Here is a 23,982-nt window from a genome sequence, read left to right as displayed (position 1 = left end):
AGCAAGGAGCAGGAGTGCCTGGGTGACTCACTTGTTAAGCAACCGACTCTTGATTTCGGCTCAGGTCGTGATCTCAGGGTCCTGGGCTCAAGTCCCAAATCTGGCTCTGCTCAGCATGGCATCTGCTTGTGCCCCACAATTCTCTGCTTCTCTCCTCCGCCCCTTTGCCTTGGGCTCCCCCCCCACCACGCTCTCTCTTTCTCTCAAATAAATAAATAAATAAAATATTACATAAAAAAAAATTTAAGTAGGGGTACCTGGGTGGCTTAGTCATTAAGCGTCTGTCTTCAGCTCAGGTTATGATCCCAGGGTTCTAGGATCGAGCCCCGCATCGGGCTCCCTGATCAGCAGGAAACCTGCTTCTCCCTCTCCCACTCCCCCTGCTTATGTTCCCTCTCTCGCTGTCTCTTTGTCAAATAAATAAAATCTTTTTTAAAAAAATGTAAGCTAAAAAAATGTAAGCTAAAATTAGGAAATTAGAAAATCATGCAAATCCAGAAGGTATTAATTATTAAGGAAATGTTTTGTACAACTCAAAGCAAGTAGTAGGAAAATCTGAATGTTATAGCAATTAGTAGGAGATTATCAAAAAATTATCAAAATTGACTGAAAGAGAAATTTTAAACCTAAAAACCAATAAGAATGAAGGAAATTGTGAGAAAGTTTCCTTTAAGGCTTCAAGGAATAGATGCTTAGTATATGTAATTGTATGACATCATTATAATCATTCTTTTGTTATAAATCATATGCAAAGCTTAGAACAAGAAGGAAAGTTCCCCAGTTCTTTTCATGAAGAATACTGATATCAAATTCTGACAAAGGCAGACAATTAAAAAAAAAGCTATAGGTCAGAGTTTTTAAACATGTTGGTCACAGGACACCTTTATACTTTGTATATATGCGGCTGAAGTGAGCATACCTTTACACTTTGAAAAAAAAATCACTGAGAATCCTAAAGAGCTTTTGTTTATGTGTTATATTTATCAACAGTTAACTATTAAAAATTAAAGCAGAAACTTTAAAAATTATGTATTTGCTAATTTATTTAAGATAACCATAATAAAAACATTTGGCAATAGCATAAATACCATGTTTATTCAAATAACTACATTTTCCAAAACAGAAACTCTAAATAAGACTCACATTGTTGCACGTATTTTTAAAACTGTTTAATGTCTGGCTAAATAGAAGACAGGCAAGATGTCCTATCTGCCTTTTTTTTTTTTAAGATTTTATTTATTTATCTATATGAGGGGGCAAGATTGGGGATAGCAGGGTAGAGGCAGAGTGAGAAGCAGACTCCCAGCTGAGCCAGGAGCCCCATGCGGGGCTCCATCCCAGGACCCTGAGATCATCACCTGAGCAAAAATCAAGAGTCAAACACTTAAGCAACTGAGTCACCTAGGCACCGCCTATGTGCTTTTTATATTCAGTCTGTCGAGTTACCACATGTGTGGCCCCTGGAAACACTGCACACTGTGAGAGAATGAGAGTAGACAGGAAGAATGATGTCTTAGCATTACTATGAAAGTAGTTTTGACCTCACAAACCCCCTAAAAGGATCTTGGAGGTCCCCAGACATCTAAAGGCCACGTTTTAAGAGCCTCCACTATCAATCAACTTCAATTATGGATGTGGATACAAAAATCTAAGTGGAATATTAAACAGAACCCAGCAGTACCTTGAAGATGAAAGTACCATGCTCAAGGGGGATTCATTTCAGGAAAGTAGGAATATTAGGAGATCTACTAATTAAGGATTTAAGATACTAATCAAAGGAGAAACCATTTAATCACTTTGAAAGATGCTAAAAAGTATTTAACAAAATTTAATACTTTTTCTGATCAGAAAATCCTTGGGAGAGCCATGATAAAATGTATGTAGTTGCCAGCCTCAGGTTTAATTAAGATAAGCTAGAAGCACAGTATGAAGGGGCAGAACTTTCCTGAATACTCAGGAGCTCCAGTTCTGCCTAGGGAGGTGGATTGCCCATGATGGTGGTGGAAGGACTGGGAGCAGACCCTGATGGATGTCAGTGGTGGTGGCTGAAGTTTAATGATCAGCCAGCTTAAACCATCAGCTCCCAGCCTGTTACACAGTCTAGGTGTACTTACATCCTGGTGAAGCAGCGGGCAGCAGTGACTACCCAGGTCTTCTCAAAGATGCTTCCTTTGCAGAAATGCCAGGTGGCAGTCTGCAGTCTGACCTGTCTCCTTGCCTCCTACAGTCTGGCTGGAAAGAAACCTGGAAGGGTTGGAGGGAGTACCTCTGCAAAGGCTGCCTGGGAAGGGACCAAGGAAACCCATCTTTATTTCCAATGGCTCCTCCTCACCATCAAGCCCAGATTGTAGTAGGCTCTGAGCATCTGTCTTGTGCCAGGCACTTTAACAGACACCTGGGAGTGATGAGAAATGCTGATTGTATTCTAGAGATAGAAAAAAATACATATGTTACCAGAAGTGGGTATTTCACCCAAGAGTAAAATATTGAGCTCCCCCAAAGGGTGACTGCTTTCCTGACGTCTACTACCATATAGTAACCTTGAGCGATTTTAATTCACGTAAATGGAAATCATACAGTATCTGCTCTTGACTTGTGCACCTAATTTGTACACGTAATTTTCATTATTAGGATATAAATTACTTGAAGATAGGAGCTATGCCTTGTTCCTGTTTGCACCTCCTCCCCTCTGCCCTGGACTCTGGTATGGAGATTTGTACAGAAAAGGCATCAGGTGAGAAAGAAGCCAATGTGACAGGATGGCGACAATGATCGAATATAAGTGAGGGATCCCCAGGAATTCGCTGTATTATTCTTTCATGTATTCTGTAGATTTGAGACATTTCAAAAAAAAAAAAAAACTGAAGGACAAAATTGCTTACTGAATGACTTAAATAATCTGGGTTGGATGTGCTATTTATTTTTTTTTATAAAGATTTTATTTATTTGTCAGAGAGCGTGCATGCAAGCACAAGCAGGGGGAGCAGCAAGCAGAGGGAGAAGCAGGCTCCCTGCTAAGCAAGGAGCCTAATGCGGAACTCGATCCTAGGATCTTGAGGACATGATCTGACCTGAAGGCAGATGTTTAACTGACTCAGTCACCCAGGCATCCCTTACATGTGCTATTTAAAACAGGGCACATGTGGGGCAAAGCCCCTGCCTTCAGCTCAGGTTATGGTCTCAGGGTCTTGGGATTGAGCCCCGCATCAGGCTCTCTGCTCAGTGAGGAACCTGCTTCCCTTCCTCTCTCTCTGCCTGCCTGTGTGCCTACTTGTGATCTCTCTCTGTCAAATAAATAAATAAAATCTTAAAAAAAAAAAAAAAACAGGGCACATGTAAACTCTTTTTCTTGTCCTTCCTCAATTTTTATGTATAAAGGAAAAGGCCCTAATGGGTGAGTTCAGTGACAGAAGGAAAGTCTCTTTTATTGAGGTCTTACTTCAGGGGCTGCCTGCGGATTATTTTGCTTTATTCACCGAACATTTATTTGGCACCTGCTGTGTTCTGAGCACTGTAGTAAGTGCTGGGCACAGAATGATGAGCAAGTCTTGCAGAGGGTTGTAATGAGACTCCTTAGGACCGTCGTACCTGGTTTCAGCTGGGAAACATGGTCTGCTGAGTGCACCCCCGGGGGTCAAGAGAAGGAGCCCCCTGCAGCCACACTTTACAAAGATTTTCTACCTCAGGCATCCGTGCATCAAGGGGTCTAAGAAGCCAGAACAAAAAACTCAGATTGCTTTCATTCCTTCTCACTAGAAGGAATATTCTCTCTCCACACTGTTCTATGTTCTGTGACAGTTTATAAAACTTAAAAAAAAAAAAAAAAAAAAAGGGTAAGGCGCTCGCATTTTCTCGACAAACTATCAAAATGATAAATGATACAAGTCTCCCTGCCCCTCCTCTGCTTGCTCCCATCACCATGTTGTCCATGTGGACCAGGCTGTGGCATGTGGATGTCGGTGGATGTCACGGAACAAACACGGGGAAGAGAAGGCCCAGCGCTTCTCGGCGCTCACTGGCGTTCACACAGAGCGGGATACTCACTCACTTTTCTTAGGGACAGATCTCGTGAGTCAGACCGCAACGTGGCACTCAAGTTAGCCATTTCCATTAAATGAATTGATTTAGACGGGGGTCTTGCTTCTCATGACTGGAAATATTTTGGTGTTGCTTTGAGCAAAATAACAACGATGTCCGTCCCCCGCAGCTCTGTATGATGGATTTTTGGATGTGTCAGCTGGGCTAAGGCACAGCCTTGGGTTATTCCGTTAAATGCCAGTCTAGGTGTTGCTGCAAAGGGATTTTGCAGCTGTAATAGAAGTCCCTAATCTGTTAACATTAGGTAAAGAAGATCATCCTGGATAACCTGGGTGGGCCTGACTTAGTTAGTTGGAAAGCCCTTAAAAACAGTGCTGAGGGGTGCCTGGGTGGCTCAATCATTAAGTGTCTGCCTTAGGTTCAGGTCGTGATCCCAATGTCCTGGGATCGTGTCCCTCATCAGTCTCCCTGCTCAGCAGGAAGCCTGCTTCTCCTCCTCCCATTACCCCTGCTTGTGTTTCCTCTCTTGCTGTGTCTCTCTGTCAAATAAATAAATAAAATCTTAAAAAAAAAAAAAAAAAGCTGACGCCTTATTGGAGGAAGAGAAAGCAAGTCTGCCCCGGGGGGATAGTACCTTCAACCTGTGCCTGTAGAGTTCCAGTGTCCTGTGACCTTCACTTTCTAACTGTCTGCTGGATGGATTTAATTGCTTGGTCACCTCCCATTCAGCCATATTAGTCAGTTTCTGGTGCATTGGCTTGCTAGCCCTGCTGTAACAAAGTATCACACACCAGATGGTTTAGAAGAACAGACATTTATTGGGTCATGTTCTGAAGGCTGTTGGTCTGAGATCGAAGTGTTGTAAGGACTGGTTCCTTCTGAGGCTGGTGATGGTGCCTCTCCCCCAGCTTCCGGTGGTTCGCTGGTGACCACTGGTGCTCCTTGTCTTGTAGACGATGTGTCACCCAGTCTCCACCTTCCTATTCATTTGACGTTCTCTCTGTGTGGGTGTCTCTCTCCACATCCAAGTTTCCCCTTTTATAAGGACAACAGTCGTATTGGGTTAAGGTCCACACTAAGGACTCCATCTTAACTTGACTACCTCAGTAAAGACTTTTGCTCCAAATAAAGTCACATTCTGGGGTACTGGAGGTTAGGATTCCAACATATCTTTTCGGGATTCTTGGGTTGAACCCTGGCTGATAGGCTCTGTGGGTATTTCTCAGTCACATTCCCCAAAACAGCTTACCAGAAGCACTGCGGTCTTTAGGTAGTACATTCCATGTCTCCAAAAACATCGACTGGTCCTCTGAGATGGAGATGTTTAAATCTGAGTGTAAGCATACACAGTTGCTCAGATCATGCACACAGGGCCAGCGTTTGGGACTTACCAGAAAATTATCATTGTTAGGGTTCTAGGGCATCTCAGTCTGCTGGACTATGGGTATTTTCACTGAAAAGTGCAGAATTTTTTAAAAAATATTTTATTTATTTATTTGACAGACAGAGATCTCAAGCAGGCAGAGAGGCAGGCAGAGAGAGAGGGGGAGGAAACAGGTTCCCTGCTGAGCAGAGAGCCCAATGCAGGGCTCCATCCCAGGATCCTGGGATCATGACCTGAGCTGAAGGCAGAGGCTTTAACCCACTGAGCCACCCAGGAGCCCCAAAAGTACAGTATTTTAACTGTAACCTGAATTTGCCAGAAGCAGCTGCTTGTCTAACAAGAATGAACAACTTGGGGACGGACACCTGGCTTTGTAGGATTTGGATGGAATGCTCATGGATGTGAGGACCTGGAGGGGAGTTGTGTCATCCATGTGCCTAGGGACTGGGGGTTGGTGAAGACATTTCACATTTCCAGGCCTCTGTCATGTGTCACACACTTACTCGTGGCCACGCATACCTGATCTGATTAATCCTCCTATATTCTAACAAGGCGTGTATTCTTTTCCCAGGATAACGCGAAGAAAATGAGTCTCAGGTGACTCTCAGATCACACATCTAATGACAGGCCATGATTCAGACATAGTGTCGGTCCTCGTTCGTCATGGATTCCACATTTGCAAATTCACCCACTGCATAACGTTTACTTCTAACTCAGAAGGACTGGTGTTTTCATGATCATTCAATGACGTATGGCAGAGCAGTGAAAAATTTGAGTCTCCTGAAGCACATGTCCCCAGGTGAGGTCAAACGAGGCAATGCTCTGCCTTCTTTGTTTAGCTCTTATCCTATAAGCAAGTGTCCTTTCTGTGGTCTTTTGAGTGCCATGGGGGGTTGTTTGTTTGTTCGTTTTTGCATTTCTGTGCTTTTTGTTGGTGATTTTGTGGTTTGAAATGGCCCTAAATGTAACACAGGTCTGAGGTGCCATCTGGTGTTCGTGAGTGCAAGGAGGCCGTGATGTGCTTTGTGGAGAAAATATGCCGGATAGACCAGGTTTGTTCGGGCTGAGCTATAGGGATCCTAGCTGTGAGTTCAGTGTGAATCAATCAAGGAGACATATTGAAGAAGGTGACTTCAAACAGAAACACCCATAAAACCAGAGCCTCCCAGGAACTTAACCCCGTACTTCCCCTCAGAGCCGTGGTTCAGTAGTACTAATCTGCGATTCCCGGTGACTTTATAGAGCTGAGCTCCTGCCAATAACCAGAACCTGCTGTATCCATTCCTGGCCACAGAGGCTGCCCTTTCCTACCACATTATGAGGATGGGAATTGGGAACCAAGCACTGATGTCTCAGTCTTCTTACCTGTTTCAGGGATGAAAGACACTGTAGCCTGAAAGCCTCTGAAGGTCACATTTTCATCTGACTGGAAGCTGATGAGCATTACCCCAGAGGAGCTCAGCACGGGGTCAGGGGCAACAAAGCCGCACAACCGAGCTGGAAAAGCCCAGAACAGGCAAAGCGTGGTCAAGGGCCCAGCGGACAGACATGGCATAGGAGAGAAAAAAAGGTTGTCCTTTAGGTAATTGTTGAGAAATAACTTTTTTGGTGGGTGTCCCAATTCGTTTTCAAAATAGAAGGGCAGTTTTCTTCTTTTTAATAGGTATTCAAGTCCAGCAATGCCTCCGTTCTGTGGTCTCCCACACACTTCCGCTAGAAATGCCACCAAAGGAACTGGTTTGAGCCACAGGGCTTAGTTCAGTGGCACTTGCCCCTGCTGACCCCTAGATGCCTCTCTGGTCCTCCCTCCTGCTCTTCCTGCCCTGACCTGGGAGAAAGGGGAGGGGTCATGAACGCCCAGGGAAGCAGGGAGGGGACGCAGGGCAATGAAAGAAGCTGAAGCCACATCCTTTTTATTCCCCAAAAGGATTTGCTCAAATGCAAACCGGTCCAAAAGGCCAACCGGGGGAGCCTCGGCTCCAGGGGGCACACACCTATTTCCTCCTGCCCTTCCACATCCCTGTGCACGGTCACGTAGTCCGAAGTGCAGTCCCCGCTTTCCTCTACTTCCAGACTCTGAAAGGAAAGCTGACAAGACTCCGTGTTACATCCAGAGCAAATTATATGAGTGAACGACCTGATTTTGGGTAAGCAGAGAAATTTGGATTGCTCAACTTGCTTTGGGACGGGAATGGGGCGTTCATTAGTAGGTTAAATTACTTAGAAAAATAGTCTATACTACAGACTGCTCCACTCCAGGCACATCTCAGCTACCAAATACGGGCCAGACCAACACAAGGGTGGGGGGAAAAGACATCTGAGTGGCTCGGTTGGCTGAGCGGCTGCCTTTGGCTCAGGTCATGATCCAGGAGTCCTGGGATTAAGTCCCATGTCAGGTTCCCTGCTCAGTGAGGAATCTGCTTCTCCCTCTGACCCCTTTTGTATACTCTATCTAAAAAAAAAAAAAAATATATATATATATATATATATAGAGAGAGAGAGAGAGAGAGAGAGAGAAAGCATAAATATTTGAGCTCCCTAGCCCCCTCCTACGAGGAGCAAACAAACAGTAAAGAACAATCTGAACAATTTGCTAGCATCTGAGGCCTTCAATTAACTGAAGGGAGGAGCAGTGGGAGATAGGGCTGATGCCCCACAGATGCTGGGGATTCAATGGAGCTTGAACACTTGACGAGAGACACAGAGGGCTGCATGGAGGGGACAACGTGGAGGTAAACAGTCACTAGTGGTGAATGCGGGCAAACGGGAAGGAAAGGGTCAGAAACAGGGTTCATTCAGGCATTTTGAAACCCTTACTGCGATGCTTTCTGAAAATGGGCCTTTTTCTCTCGAGTCAAATGGTATGTACATAGCTATTACTTGTAGTCCTAATTTACCAATTCCTCTTGGAGGGGTCCTGCAGGACGACTGCAGGGGTGACAGCATCACTTCACTGATCAGTACACACGGATCGAATGGGTGGTCTTGAATCCCTTCTAGCTCTGACACGGTCCGATTTTCAATGAAATTTTGTCTTCTTCCTCCTTGCAGAAATCCACTCTTGGTTCAACTTCTTTGCTCCATCACTCATCACAAAGCTTCCCTTAATTCTGCTTCCTCCTGAAATTTTCTGTTTTGACGGTTTGGGTTCCAGAAGCTTTGAGGAAGAGGAGATCTACACGTTTCTTTCCTCTGAGTCTTCTCCTACTCATCAGTAAAACCTGCTCTGAACATCAGACTGGCTGTTCCAGGTGCTTCCTCTCCCACCTGCCGTCCATTGCTCAACTGTCAACCCAAGTATTTTACCTTTTTTCTGGGGATGAGCTGCTGCTCAGTAAATGTTCAAATGCGGAGTCTTCCTCTTTAAACTCACTTTCTGTGGCGAATCCAAACTCTGGCCCACACCTCTGCATGTTTGCTTGTTTGGTGTTCTAAATGAAAGCCTCCATTCTCTGGACTGTCCTAACTCCACACCTGCTCCTGAGCCTCAGGATTCTGTTTGCCTTTTAAATATATGAGAAACTAGAGGTCTTGCCCATCCTTGCTCCTCCCCCTTTATTTTCTACTTTTTCTCTCCTTCATACCCTCTCATGCTTTCAATGATCATTTTAAGAGAAAGAATTCTCAATCAATGTCTATGTCTAGCCTCATCCTGATTGCAGTCTTACCTTCAAGCACCAGGAGGCGTCATCTCTGCTGATGGCCCGCCGGTGCTTAATGAACAACCAAGTAGCCACAAACGCTACTAAGCAAATGCGGAGTAAACTCTGCCTCATAACATTGAAAACTCTGTTCTTGGAGCTCAGCCTCACCTTCTATGGCCCCTCTTCTACGGCCCCTCTGACACCTGCCCATCCCTCAACCTGGTCTACACTGGCTCCTCCGTGCTCGCTCTGTTCCCTTTGCATGGAAAGCTTGATGTTTGGGGCTTTATTCGCATTGACTTTTGATAGCCATTACTTACAAAGCGTTTTGTTAGCAGTTTACTGAATAAAGAAGAAATGCTTGTTTCTAGAAGAGACTAGAAACTGATTAAACCTGTTACCGGGTACAGATGAAAGACGCCCACCAACGGAAAGTAAAGCACGCTATTGCCATCCAGTGGTAAATGTGGGTAGTTTCAGGGAGAATGGGCTGGTCTGGATTCAATGCCTGTAATAGAGAGCCTTGTATGGCAGGGACCAGGGATATAGCAGTGAATAAACCCGATTTAAAAAACACACACGCGGGGCGCCTGGGTGGCTCAGCGGGTTAGGCCGCTGCCTTCGGCTCGGGTCATGAACTCGGAGTTCTGGGATCGAGCCCCGCATCGGGCTCTCTGCTCAGCAGGGAGCCTGCTTCCTCCTCTCTCTCTGCCTGCCTCTCTGCCTGCTTGTGATCTCTCTCAAATAAATAAATAAAATCTTTAAAAAAAAAAAAACACGCAACCCACAAAAACAAACACGCACAAACACAACAAACCTCTTCTCTCATGATTTCTGTGGGGATACCAGAGCAAAGTCAAGGGTAACCAGTGTCAGTACCTTAATTAGGTAGCGTTTGGGGGCTTGAAAAACCCAATTACAGCTGGCCATGTCACTATAGTCTTCAGGATAGTGGAGACTCTGTATGAGGCCTTCTTCAAAAAGGACAGTAAAGGAACTGCAACCTGAATCTGAAACACAAGGGGAAACATCCCAACGAAGGCATGACTCAAGCAAAGAGGAATCCTCTCCATGCTCCCTCCTGTCTCCCACAAAATGATACAGGTGCTGATCCTCTCAGGGGGAGCCAGCATGAAGGAAGATGCCTGTGAGCTGACTTATCAGGACTCGTTCAGCCTTCTCAGCTGATGTGCGACAAACACGAGTTAGCAGGACTGTGGAAGGAGCTCTCCCTGGCCTCGGGGTCCCCGCTCCCAGTTCCTACAGGGCCTCAGACTTCTCTAGATGGCCTGGATAGTGTAGGATAAAAGTAAGTGGTCTTACCAGGCAGGTAGTTTGGTTTCAGAGCCTTATAGGTGAGGTTAAACCCAGCTGCCTGATCTGTGGCATCAGAGATGAAATTCAGCCGTAGGGAGTTAGAGCCGACAAGAACGGACGAAGCGAGGCTCTTCCCACAGAACTTGCCTGCAACACAAGAAGCGAGAGTCTTGGTTCAGAGTCTAGGAAACATTACCCGTCAGGGGACTCAAGGAGACCTAGACTTGTCATGGTAGGACTGGATTGTCTAAGCCAGGGTTTCTCAACCTTGGTACCACCGACGTCCTTGAACCAGAACATTCTTGGTGTTCAGACTGCGTTGTGCATTATGGGAGGTTTTACAGCATCCCTGGTCTCTGCTCGCCAGATGCCAGTAATACTCCGTCTAGTCATGATGACCAGAAACACTCTGAGACATTGCCAAGTATCTCCTGGGGGGCAAAATCCCCTCCCGTCAGGAACCACAGAGAACTCCTCCATCTCTGTTTCTTGCCTTAGTGACATTTGCCTACGCATGGTTTCCCATTGGTGTTTTCCTTCTTAGCTGGACGATGCAGTCCAGGTCATTTGCATGCCTAGGAAAGCAACATTCTCCCTGTGATGTGTCTGTATTTTAGCCCTGAGGGGCTCCAGGCCTGGCACATGAATCTAGGAAGTTCAGTTCCCCGGAAAGCAGATGCAGCGAACTAAATGTCTCAGCTTCAGTTCCTTTCCACTGTCCATCCTGAGTCTCAGACTTGGAGACAGGCTGCACAGTGTTTAGAAATGCCTCAGGGCCAGACGTACAGCATTCATGTCCCATGAAGCCCTCCCAGCACAAGCGTCCATTTGACAATGCGGAAATCTGCTCACCCATAAGTCTGTCGTCTGTGGAAGAGATGGAGAGGTAACTATGGTGACAAGACTCTGCATCCAAGTGGGAAACACCGAGCAGCACGTGCATTTTCTCTGGGGCCAGCAGGGTCCAGACACACCGTCTGCAGGCAGATCCGTGAAGAGTGTCATTTCTAGACAGAAAGTGGCTGTCATGGTCATAGACAGACTGGGCACAGTCAGACTGGAGGCGGTGGTTGGGGGAGGGATGGCAGGGGGCTACTTACTGCTGGCTCTCATAATACAGGAAGGGGCTTTCCGGGAAGTGCAGCTCGCCCTCAGACTCACGGAGCACACGACCCTGCTCGCTGCATGGGGCTGGGAGAGAGAGCTGTGAGAAGCAGGGTGGCAGTGGGGGCTAGCCTTCCAGAACCCGGCAGACACTGGCACCACCTGGTTCTTTGATACGCATGCTTCCTCTTTTGTGAAATCTTTCTCAGCTGTGGCTTCTGCCATATCTTATTCCTTCTGGTCTTTTTAGATCCTGCTTAACCTTCAGATTCGATGATTTCTTCTCCTTCACTATTCTTTCTCTGGCATCATAACTCGATTCTATACATACATGTATTTCATTTCCCAGGTTCTTTCCTTTGCTTTCATCTCTCTCTACACAAGCCCTCTTGATGGGTCTCATTCCTACCCTGAGTTTCAAGCATTATTCTACTTTCCTGAGCTTCAGACGTGGTTTTTCAACCATCTCCTAGATATCCCCTTAACTTGCTACAAATGATCTGCAAAACTGCTTCCTCTTTTGATTAGATTACTTAAAAAAAAAAAAAGAGGCTTGTGTGTGTGTGTGTGTGTTTTTTTTTTTAATTTTAGAGAGACAGTGTGTGTGAGCAGGGGGAGGAGCAGAGGGAAAGAGAGAAACTTAAGTGGATTCCAACTCTGAGATCACCTCCTGACCTGAAATCAAGAGTTGATGCTCAACCAGCTGCACCGCCCAAGTGCCTCCTGAGTAGATTACCTTTCTTTCTTTCTTTTTTTTTTTTTAAGATTTTATTTATTTATTTGACAGACAGAGATCACAAATAGGCAGAAAAGCAGGCAGGGAGAGAGAGGGAAGCAGGCTCCCTGCTGAGCAGAGAACCCGATGTGGAGCTCCATCCTAGAACCCTGGGATCATGACCTGCGCCAAAGGCAGAGGCTTTAACCCACTGAGCCACCCAGGCATCCCTGAATATATTACTTTCATATGCCCTTTGCTTTATCCCTCATGCTCGAAACTTTGGTACCATCCTTGGTTCCTCGCTGTCCCTCCTCACCCTTCAATAAAGTGACTACCAGGTTCCCCTTCCTCTTGTTTCTGTTCCCATCCTTTCATCCTCTGGCCCTTGCCCTAGGTCTCTAGCACTCCTGTGTAATCTCAGAAGGCGCAGCCAGCCTGCCCCCTACCCGCTGTTCTTAAACCACCAGAGTATTGCCCTGATCTAGTTCTCTAATCCATCAACTTCCTATTGCTGAGTAAATGCAGACTTTTTTGACAGGCATCAAAAGTTTCCACCACTTGGTCTCAATTTATTTTCAGATCTCCCTCATGGAACCCCATCAGACACACCCCCACTTCAGCTGCTCTGACTGAGGCACTGGTGTCTTTTACCCACTGCATTTGCAGATCTTCATCCTTTAGTATCGTCTTTCCGCAAAGATGATTCCTTGAGCTGCAATATTTTTCTTTATGTGTATCCTGTTTCCACCTAACAATATTCTACTTGTTCTTTGTGGGGTGTTTTGTTTTGTTTTGTTTGCAGGCCATGTGTATGATTTAGCTTAAAAGGTATCTGCTCCAAAGCCACCTCTGGCTTTTATCCCCAGCCACTCACTCCTCTAGTTCTCCGGGTACTTCCACCTCCATGGTTCTTTGTAGATGGTTCCACAGACTCACAGAGCCACTGAAGATTTGAGCTAAAGCTGCCTTAGAGACACTCTGGTCCAGAATCTTCTCTTGATGGATGAGGAAACTGAGGTCCAGAGGTAGGAAGGAGCTTTCCCAAAGTTACAGAGCATTCATTGCAGACTTGCCACGTAACCCTGGGGGAGACTCTCCTGTATCCTTGTGGACACTTCCAGGTAAGGCGTGTAGCTCACTGGGCACATCTGCACCACCTCACTTCCCTGCCCCAGAGTCCCTGACGCAAAACTAGGATTTGGCAAACGTTTGCTGAATTGAGATGCAGCTCTCAAGAAGTGAAATGGGAGGGAACCAAGGCTCCTTCTGGGCGATGGCCTGCCCCGACTGGCAGGGTATGGCTGTAGGTACCCCGAGTGTGGGTAGCTTTATACCCAGTTAGCAGAGCGAACTCTAGCAAAGACTTGATTATAAAGGGAGCCTATATTCAGAAATACTAGATATTACCTCCTGCTCCTCCAGGAGCAGGTTGTGAGTGATACCCACCTCCGGAGCTCTTTCTCCGCTTCCCTAGGGACGAAAAAGAGAGATACTGGTCAGGGTCTGTGTGTGGTATCCTGCACAGCATTTCAAGAAGTTATCAAAATGCCTGACTCCAAAGTACATTTTTTTTATTTTTTATTTTTTTAAGATTTTATTTATTTATTTGACAGACAGAGATCACAAGTGGGCAGAGAGGGAGGGAGGAAGCAGGCTCCCTGCTGAGCAGAGAGACCAATGCGGGCCTCGATCCCAGGACCCTGAGATCATGACCTGAGCCGAAGGCAGCGGCTTAACCCACTGAGCCACCCAGGTGCCCCCAAAGTACAGACATTTTTAAGTCAATATGCAACTGAAGAAAATCTAGTCTGCGGAAAAAACAGAAGGGGTGAATTGACAAAGCAGGACAGTGGCCTTAGTGTTTTAATGAAATTTTGCTCTGTTTATTAAGTGGGCTGATTTAAAAACAGGCCATGATTAGCTTGGAGGTTATACAGAGAAAGAGGTTCTCTGGTCTACTTCTCTCCTCGTTCATGAGAAGGGAGGCTGGAGAAGGCAATAAGTGACCCACAACCCCGAGAGAGTTGCTGGTGGACCTACAACTGGAGGGCTTAGAAACCTGCCACTAGACCATACCCTTGAAAACAGACCCAAGTTCTTATTGAATGAATTTGCATTAACACCTTTGGGACAGAATAGAAGGCCTATTGACGCTGAAAGCTACCAGTTAGAAAACAATGAAGTTGGCTTTGGAAGCAGCAAGGATGTTTCAGTTCACTCCCTGGTCAGTCTAGTAGAAGGGTGTATACAGACCCTGACCTTTTCAGACTCACGCAACACAGATCTGTGCCAGGCCTTCTCAACCACGGCATTACTCACATTTTGGGCTGGATCATTCTCTGTCATGAGTGCCATCCTGTGTGTTGTGGACGCTTAGCAACAGCCCTAGCTCCTACCCATCAGATGCCAGTGGCGCCCCTCCCCTCCATGGTGACAACAAAAAATGTCTCCATTGACCTTTGGGACGCCAGAATTTCCACTGATTCATAACTTACTAAATCTTGCTAGCACAGTTGAGAAGTGATGGAAAACACATTACCAACTGATAGTTTCAACTAAAGGCAAATTTGACGAAGCCTAGGATGGACGGAACCGTGTTTCTTTGAATAAGTGTCTGCTACATTACATACCATATTCTACCGTTTTAAATCTTGGAAACGTCACAGTTCTTACACGCCGCACTAAACACAGAAGCAGGGCCTGTCTGCTCAGGGGTCCTGACGTGCCCGGTCGGCTGACCTTCTCGCCGGCCCTGGCTCCCCGACCTCGTGTGCTGGCGTTATTACCAGTTCGGATGTGTTTGTGGATCCAGGGAAGCACTTTTCTAAGATCTGTGAAGATCCCAGGGGATCCTTGTTCATCTTTCCTCATGTTGTTTCTCCAGCCACGGCCACAGCCTAAACCCCAGGAAGTCACACCGGCCAGAGTCCAAGTCCCCTCCTTGTTCCGGCACATGAGGGAACCTCCTGAATCTCCCTGGAAGGGGGAAAAGCCTCTCTTACCATCACTGTCCGGTCTGCGCTCACTCTTTCCCCCACAAAGATGCTAGATGAGGATCAATGACACCTCTTCACTTCTAATGATTAGGACTCAGGGGCCCAGGAGAATAGCCCAGCACAATTCACATTAAATCCTCAAATATCCCTGGAGCCCACCACTTCCCCCTCTTTCTTCCCCATCCTCAGGGGATGTTTGTTTTATCAAACATCAGACTTTCTTCCTACTCCTATCTCATCCTACTACTCAGAAAAGCCTTGCCCAGAGGTAGAACTGATCTCAGGTCTTGCTCAGCAAGAGGAATGGAAGGAAAGGAAAGTCCTCATTACCCACAAATTAGAAACCTCTAAAAGGGAAAAAGCCAGCCAGCCTTCAGGGATACAGAACCCTAAGCTCACTGTTGGCATTATCTCTTGTTATCTGGTCTTTTGGAAAAAATAGAAGACCTCCTCTAAGTCCACACTCCCTGGTAAAAACAGATTGTATAAACTGTTCCTTATTTTGACTTGACTTCCCTTGTCACTCCTGACCCTTCTTTCTAGAGTCCAGTCTTACTTACAGCCTTCTTTTAGCCTGTCCCCTGATGACAAAGCTGAGGGAAGCCCTTCCTGGGACATTTCCACTCCCACCTACCTGACAGGCATCTCCTCCACCATCTGGGAAACCTGTGCACAGAAAGGTGTGCCCACTGAAAGGTTTCTTTAGGGTTAACAGAGCTGCCATACACTCGTCCTGGGTCAAAATAGGCAGTTTGACTTCCTGTAAGACTTTCGAGAGAACACCATCTAGAAAACACAGAGGGGAGAGGACCAGCAAGGCACCCTCGCCCTTCCTGAGTTGAAGATGCCCCACACAGGTTTGTATCTTTTGGAAAGACCTGAAATTCTAAGGACAGTGGATACACTCTTTTAAAATGTTTACAGAATTGTTGTTTAGAAAATAAATGAAAACTGTATTTTCTGATTACCCACCAGAAAGTTCTAACATCTGATTAAGAGAAGTGGCATAGAAGTGCTTACCTTCAGCCGAGCGGCCCCAGCCTGCAGTTGTACAAATAAATCCAGCCTCAAATCGTTCCTTCAGCTCTGGAAGACACATGGGCCCCACAAACTGGCCTAAAGAGAAAGAGTAGGCAGGGCTTGTCACATCCACGAAGCACAGGGCACCCTAAGCCACTCGCCAATTGACATCTAGGTGGTTCCCCGAAGATCTCGTGAGAGTTGTGTTATCTGTGCCTCCAGGGGTCACTTATCAGACAAAGAAAGACTCTGTCCTGACTCCACATAATCCTATATCTGAGGCCACAAACAAAAAGGATTTCACACAGGGGACCCTCCACCCCAAATCCGTCTTGAAGTGCATAGCCCAGAACTATTGGACATAACGTTACGTAACATATGTTGTAGGGAATATGCTATGGAGAAGAAGTTATAGGGAACATGGGATAGATGATACACAGTGAGCCTCAAATGTTTACCGAAATGGAAGGCACCATCCATCTTCAAAAGAGCAATATCATAGTCCATTGGCTTCTTGATGGAGAAATAGGGGTGTATGATGATGGTTTCGATGGTGAGCGTTTGCTCCCCTGGATCTATATGGCTCAAGTCATATTCTCCAGCAGTGACATTCAAAGTTGTTGCACTATTTCTATGAATAGGAAGCAGTAAAACGAATAAATTTCATTTAGCCTCTGAGAACTCTTGTAATGGTTGACAATCTGGCCTCTTTAAAATGACATGGATGGATAATGTGGATGTGAGGATACTGAACAGAGAAAGTGGGAAAGATTCCATCACTACTAATAAAAATGTGAAGCTTCCCAATTTAAGTGGGGGGGGCTAATCAAGATTGACCTCAAATGGAACCAAGAATATGATAAATCCAATACTTTGCAGTGTTATCCATAAAACGTCTGAAAATGCACATATATTGTAACTCAGGTGTTACTCAGCTATAATGGATTTTATTCAGCTACCCTAGGTGGTTGGCCAGGTCTCAGTATCAGTGATTCTCTGAGAATGATTTGTGATCCCTCCTACGTAGGCTACTTTAGTGTCAGAGATCTAATGCTTAAAGTATATTATGAAAAACATAATGGCCTCATAACTCTGATATGTCAGAGATCATGCACACTCAAGGCTTGGGACTGATTGAAACAATGAGAGGTAGGGATCTTCTCCTTACCTCCTTCACCTTTGTAATTCAGAGACGTGGTGTGAGATGGGAAAGACCATTCTATTTCCCTTCATCCCATAGCAAAGTTATCTGAAAGGAACTTGGTAGGATGTATTGAGGTGGATTAAGAACTTTTGAGTTTACTCTCTTTGGGGACCGACCCTTCATTCCCCAAAGTGATGATTTTATACAGAACTGGAAAGGGTATCCTTTTCTGTTGGTATATTTCCCTGACTTTTGGCTACATTGGGTACCTAACCTAATAGACAGCATCTCCTTAGCCTAATCCCTTGGCACACTGCAGTGAAATTATCAGCTGACTCTTCTATGGACTGTTAACTCTCAGCAGGGGGATAGGAATGACATCTTACTTACCTTTGTATCTTTGGTACCCACCAAAGTGTCTAGCACCAAGTAAATACCCAGGGAATGTTTGCAGCCTTGAGATGAAAGAGGGCAAATATAGGACATGACCTTGAAATTGCAGCCTAGTGACTAGCAAGAACACTAACAGTAGAAGATTTAGAGCACACAGGAAATTGGATAAAGGTTGGAAGTTGTTAGATCGAAGCTCAGTGAGGCAAGACCAGTAGGAAAACAGACGTGGGAGCCTACTTCTCATTTTACTGGCCTCCCTGTGTTTTCTTTTATCATTTTTTTCTCCAAATTTTTATTTTAATTCTAGTTAGCTAACATAGAGTATAATATTGGTTTCAGGAGTAGAATTCAGTTCTTTTATCAATTTTTAAAAGATGTATAATGAAAGATTTTTTTTTTCACTGAAATGTAAGAGAAAATTTTCACAAGTGTATCTTGGTCACACTTGTTTTCACTTAGATATTATTCTTTAATTATTTCCAGTCATATTTAAGTAAACAAAGTATTCTACTCCTGCAAACAAAGTATGTTTTCTACTGAGTTGAGAATCCTTTGGTCATGCCACTGAGCCCTGTTTGTGTTATGCATTTCTGTTATGTTCCTGTGCTAAAGTATACATCACACATTTTCATGCTTTAATAGCGTTATTGCTGCAAAGGAGAAGGAGGGTAGTCAGGCGTTTATCCATGGGCTAGGCCTTCCCTACCTGTTTGCAACGCAGTGAGCAGCCGTGATGACCCACTGTGCAGAGATGATGGTCCCACCACAGATGTGCTTCTGCCTTCGTTTCAGGGACACCTGAATTGCAAAGAGCCTAAGTGGGAGCAAGTAAATGCCTTGGGACCACCCTCCACCCCCCAAACTTGGAGACTGAACATATTGTGAAAAATAGACCCAGATGTCTTACAAATATTAGAAATTGTGGACTGTGAAGGAGTAAAACCCATCCCATGACAGCTCAGAAAGAAGAGCAGTGTTGGAACCAGCACATTCCCAACCCCGGTCTGTAGGAGATGTGGTTAATTTGAGATGGTTGGCTATAAGGGTTTAATAGAGTTGATAGTAAAAACTGTTGGTATTTATTTATTTTCATAAAACTATTAACCCAGACTGTTATGCTAGCAATATAAACAATTTCTGTGAATGAAGAGAAAGAAAGGGAAGTATAAGATATAGCAGAGTCCAGAAAAACTGTTTTAGGAGAAAAACAGCAGAAGGCTGAGAAAATATTTCCACACATGTTCCAATTCCTCGAAGCCTCTTAGAGAAATAGTCAGTACCTATAATTTTCTCAGGCTCTTAACTATTTGACCTCTATTACTGCTTCAAGCCTATTTTTAATCTGCTTCTACCAATTGATTGCTCTTTTACTTTTTTTTTTTTAAGATTTTATTTATTTATTTGACACAGAGAGAGAGAGAGAGAGAGAGAGAGAGAGAGAACAGCAGGGGGAGTGTCAGGCAGAGGGAGAGGGAGAATCAGACACTCCACTGAGCAGCGAGCCCACATGGGCCTCAATCCAGGACCCCGGGATCCAGCCTGAGCCAAAGGCAGCCGCCCAACCAACTGAGCTACCCAGGTGTCCCTACTAATTACTTTCTATCTCTGGTTTATCCTGTTCATTATATTTGACTCTAAAATGCTTTCAAGGTACAAGTAAATGCTTTCGATTTCATTGTCAGAATTAGAGAAGAAGACATTTATTAGAATTGTTACTTTTTGACCAAAAATTATTCAATGAACAATTGAAAAAATTTTAATAAAGAGTAAAAGTAAGTAAAAGTAAGTAAAATTACTGACTCCAACTTGAATATGAACTTCTAAATTGATTAGTCAACCAGTTGACCAAATAAGCAACTGATCAATTAACTCTTCAACCAAGTAATTAATTCATCAGTCAATCAAATGACAATGACTCAACCACTGAGTCTAACTACTAAACATAAATTCAATCAACCAGCCATTACTAAATATCCACCGACCAAAAATTAATGTGACCGCCTTAAAGTAAAAGTTAAGAGTTATTACTCACAAAATTAAGAGTCAAGAAAACATGGCTCTCAGGATAAAGAAAGTTGGGAGAATTTCAAAGATAGTAAATGGGACCACCATAGGCTAGAGACAGATGCACAAAGGCATTCTGATGACATGTGAAGACCAGGAGGTTAGATTGAGAGAAAATTTTTAGGATATCAGCTAAGGAGGCAGTATTATTAGGATATATTAGGATATATCTAAGGAGGCAGTATTCTTCACGATTGCCTAAGAGGTCCTATGGTACAGGTATAAATCTCCAAACAGAAAGTAGTTGTATAGATATGACACCTTTGACTTTCCTGGTCATCTTTAACTATAATGAGGTTATTATATTTGTTGAATCAGAGAATTTTTTTTATTGTAAATTTAAGAGTTTTTTAGTTTATTGAAGTGGGATTTTTGTCTTAGGGGCTGAAAGTTTTGGGTGGCTTTCCAGTTTGGGTGGCAAGTCAATAGTGCATGTAATTATCCTGAGTATACGTTTTCTGGAACTCAATGGATGGACATCATGAGAGACTGGGATCCTGGAACACTCATGAGATCTCTGCTGATGAGTTAGGCAGAAAGGAGTATACTAATGAATAACATGTGTTTCTGGGACATCCATTCCTGAGAAAGCTCATAGACTACCCTCCAGAGAATGTTCCCTGAGACTCACCTGCCAGGGGTAGGAACCCTTTTCTACTTGGCTTCCCCCAACAATGCGACTGAAAATGTTAAGGTAATTCCCAGGTTGTGCCTTCACCAAACTCCGCCCACAAGTGGGAGCTGGGAATGAGAGAAGACAAAAATTTAGTGATTAGGTACCTCCTAGAACTGAGGGATACAGGAAACTTCCCTGAACACAAAAAAACCCTGCAGGACGTGGCGCATGTGAAAAGATTACAACACGGCTTTGTGTTAACTATGGGATTTGCTGTGATTTGTAGAACGTGGGATTGTTCGGCTTTTGTGACCGAGAACAGGCATATCACGAAGTCTTTCTACTTTTCCGATATAAAGATTAAGAGCCTCAGAGGTAGATCTCCATTGGGTCAGCATGTAGCCCCTTTGCTTCTGAGCTGTCCGGCCCCTTAGGGACTCCTCACTGTGCTTCTATGGCATTTATCACGTGCCTTTGTGGTTATTTCTGTGCCTTTCAACCCAACTAGACTGTGGGCTTCTCAGAGATAGGAACTTAACCCCAGAAATAGCTAAATTCAAAATATCGAGAACAGTCCATGATGCCTAGAAGCTGCTTGGTTAATTGGTGAAGCAGGTGATGCCACACTCCGCCTTGGACTGTGACTGTGTGTCCGTCTTCTCTGCTCCACCCAGGGGACTGAGTCTAAGGCTGTGGTCCATGCTACCCGGCACACGGTCAGATATTCATTCTCTGTGGAAGTAGAAAGTGGCAGGTTGCTCAAGAACAGTGGAGTGGAGAGAAGACCGTGTCTCGACTCACTCACCAGGCCTGTACTTGGCCAGGCAATGGGCCTCTCCTTTTTGTGGAGAGGACTCTATCCCTGAAACAGTTGCCTTTACTTATTTAATCTCAGTGGTTTTTTTGACTCCTCAACTAGCAGGTGAGCTGGGTTATCCCTCATCCTTATCCTTATCCCTTATCCCTCGGCTTAGGCATCACCTCAACTGAGAAGTCTTCCTTGATTTCCTCAAGGCTGTGTTAAGTTTCTCTCCCATACTGTGTAGTGCTCCTTCCTCCCTGCTTTTATAGCTTGTGCCGTGCAGCATTGTGATAATGAGTAGTTTGTCTGCCTCTATACTACACAAGGGGAAAAAATACCTTATGTTTTATTCATCTCTGTATTTCCAAGGTTTTGGATAATTCCTAGCATATAGTAGACACTTAGAAAAGTTGGACGGATGAACAATTTTTTTTTTTTTTTTTTTGGAGAACATATCCTGGAGAGCATAGCTATTTAGATTCATATGTTAAAATACACAAAGCTCTTACAAATAACTTCTTATTTAATCCTCCTTCTCTGCCTCTGAATCAAGCACTGTTGTCCCTGCACTACAGATGAGAAAATGAAGAGTTGAAGAAAAGCACAGCTGGGGCGCCTGGGTGGCTCAGAGGGTTAAGCCTCTGCCTTCGGCTCAGGTCATGATCTCAGGGTCCTGGGATCGAGTCCCACATCGGGCTCTCTGCTCAGCGGGGAGCCTGCTTCCTCCTCTCTCTCTCTCTGCCTGCCTCTCTACCTGCTTGTGATCTCTGTCAAATAAATAAATAAAATCTTAAAAAAAAAAAAGAAAGAAAAGCACAGCTAATGAACAGCAAAGGATGGATATGACACTGGCCCTTTTGATTGAATCAAAAGCTTATTTTCTAACAGTTTAAGTTGAATGAATCATAAATAAATTAGACACAAAACTTACAATTTCCCAAACTCATTGAAGCAAAAATAGAAAACAAGATGGTTCTTGGGGCTGACACAATTCCGACTATGGAGAAGCCTGTCAAGAACTGTTCTCACCTTATGTTACTTGAGGGGAAAAAAAGACCATTCATAATACACCACAGTAAACATACTTAATATTTCCCAGTAAGATCATTTTCCAAAAGATTACAAGTGCTTTCAAATACACGTTGATTTCCAGAATTTGCTCATGCAAAAGGATTGTGTAATGTGTCCTAATGAGTGAATAACCCCAGTTTTCTCCAGATCAATGCCATTTGTGCAAGTTGTTCATTCCATGAATGTTTTATATGCCAATTGCAGGAGACAAGTCCAAAATAATTACATGAAAAATAGATCCCCAAAATATATCTGCTTCTGTTTTCTCAAAGGCACATTTAATAGAGTAATGATGCCCGTTGCCAACAAAGGTTATTCTTTCTGATGAAGGTAGTTACAGAGTTCATTTGGAACTTACCTCTGGGGAGAGGGAGAATTGCAGGTTTACCTTGTTCCAAACAGAGCATTCCAAGTAGTAAAAACAGCTTATTCTTGTTCAGAGGCATTTTGAGACTCAGAGTTTTTCCTGGAACTTTTAGACTAAAGAAAAAACCACATAAAAACCCGTGAGACCAGTAAGAAGCCAATTTAAAAGAAAGTTATTTATTAACCAAGACTTGAGTCATTCAACCATGTCCATATGATGTTTCTGAATGTGGTTTCTTGCAAAAATCTCTGCAAAATGTGGGAAGTCAACCACAGAAGCATAATCTTGATCAAGCAATATTACATGTCCCATTACACCCACATCAATATGTTTCTTCCCTCAAAGTATATTGGCTAGCCAAGTAGTTGGTGTCTAAAGTTTCATCTGCAAATATTACTTGCTTCTTAGTATGTAGATTACCACTGTCTACAAGAGGACTGAATATCAAAGTTGTCCTTGTTTACAAGGTTATGCTACATGTTTGCCAACAACCCATCAGAATATGGGAAAACATTTTTGTTTCTCTTGTTTTCCAATTGTAAATTGGTGGTTATAGCCATGTGTTAGAGAAGGAGAGGGGAGGAGAAGAAAGATAATTTGATAGCACACTCAGGAAATGAAGCTAACAGACAATCATTTAGGATACTGTCTGTAGGGGCATTTGTGAATCTACATTTTCTCATCATTTTTTTATATTTATAGAAGGCAAACACTAAATCCCCTTCACCTCTATACTTGGTAGACAACATGGCACAGGGAGGTGGCTCTGATTATGTGCAAGTCTTTCCCTTCTTTGGCTGAGTTCTTGGCACATGGTCAGTGTGGGAGAAACACGAGTGGATTCACCAATCCCGTCTATGCCCACAGAGGAACACGAGATTTTTCTGCCAACTTTTCAAATTATCTGCCCCAAAGAGCAAAGGTCAAACCAAAAGCCTTTACCTTCCTTGTGACAACTTTTGCCCTTGTACAAGATAAATCGATAAAAATACATCTCATGCAGGGGCACCTTGGTGGCACAGTGGGTTAAGCATCTGACTCTTGGTTTTTGACTCAGGTCATGATCACGGGGTCGTGAGATTGAGCCCCATGGGCTCTAAACAGAGGGGGGAGTCTGGGACTCTCTCTTCCTCTGCTCCTCCCCCTGCTCGTGCTCTCTCTCTCAAACAGGTAAGTAAATATTTAGAAAATACATTGCATGCAAATAAAATAAATGCAGGAAAAAAAAAAAAAAAAGGAAGGACATGCAAACCTCCAACTGAAACATTTTCACAAATACTTTAATCCAGAAGCTGGAAAATTTG

General features: G+C 44.2%; 1 protein-coding gene across 2 annotated transcripts; it reads right to left on the bottom strand.

The window, feature by feature from the left end:
• Positions 1 to 4,874: 4,874 nt before the first annotated feature.
• Positions 4,875 to 22,757, bottom strand: OVCH2 (ovochymase 2). Of its 2 annotated transcripts, XM_059409046.1 has the most exons (16): positions 22,670 to 22,757; positions 20,454 to 20,563; positions 18,465 to 18,556; positions 16,680 to 16,852; positions 16,222 to 16,317; positions 15,836 to 15,987; positions 14,992 to 15,181; positions 13,652 to 13,675; positions 11,484 to 11,574; positions 11,236 to 11,360; positions 10,390 to 10,530; positions 9,946 to 10,076; positions 7,417 to 7,510; positions 6,788 to 6,919; positions 5,288 to 5,368; positions 4,875 to 5,073 (listed from the first exon to the last, which is right to left on the bottom strand). In XM_059409046.1, the coding sequence occupies exons 1-16, from the start codon at positions 22,755 to 22,757 to the stop codon at positions 5,000 to 5,002; spliced, it is 1,794 nt and encodes a 597-aa protein (XP_059265029.1). In that variant the 3' UTR covers positions 4,875 to 4,999. The 2 variants fall into 2 exon arrangements, with proteins under 2 accessions (XP_059265029.1, XP_059265019.1); XM_059409036.1 differs by lacking the exons at positions 16,680 to 16,852; positions 18,465 to 18,556; positions 20,454 to 20,563; positions 22,670 to 22,757 and having other exon boundaries at positions 14,836 to 15,181; positions 16,222 to 16,310.
• Positions 22,758 to 23,982: the final 1,225 nt, after the last annotated feature.

This window comes from Mustela nigripes, chromosome 1, assembly GCF_022355385.1.
Source record: "Mustela nigripes isolate SB6536 chromosome 1, MUSNIG.SB6536, whole genome shotgun sequence".
NCBI lineage: Eukaryota > Metazoa > Chordata > Mammalia > Carnivora > Mustelidae > Mustela > Mustela nigripes.
The sequence above is the reverse complement of the archived record's forward strand: the minus strand, read 5'-3'. Positions and strand labels throughout refer to the sequence as shown.

Coding starts and splice junctions, on each gene's coding strand:
- OVCH2 (XM_059409046.1), bottom strand. CDS start 22,757: ATGCCTCTGAACAAGAATAAGCTGTTTTTACTACTTGGAATGCTCTGT. Junction 15,988..16,221: donor CTGGGGCCGCTCGGCTGAAG/GTAAGCACTTCT, acceptor TGTGTTTTCTAG/ATGGTGTTCTCTCGAAAGTC. Junction 10,077..10,389: donor GAAACCAAACTACCTGCCTG/GTAAGACCACTT, acceptor CTTGTGTTTCAG/ATTCAGGTTGCAGTTCCTTT.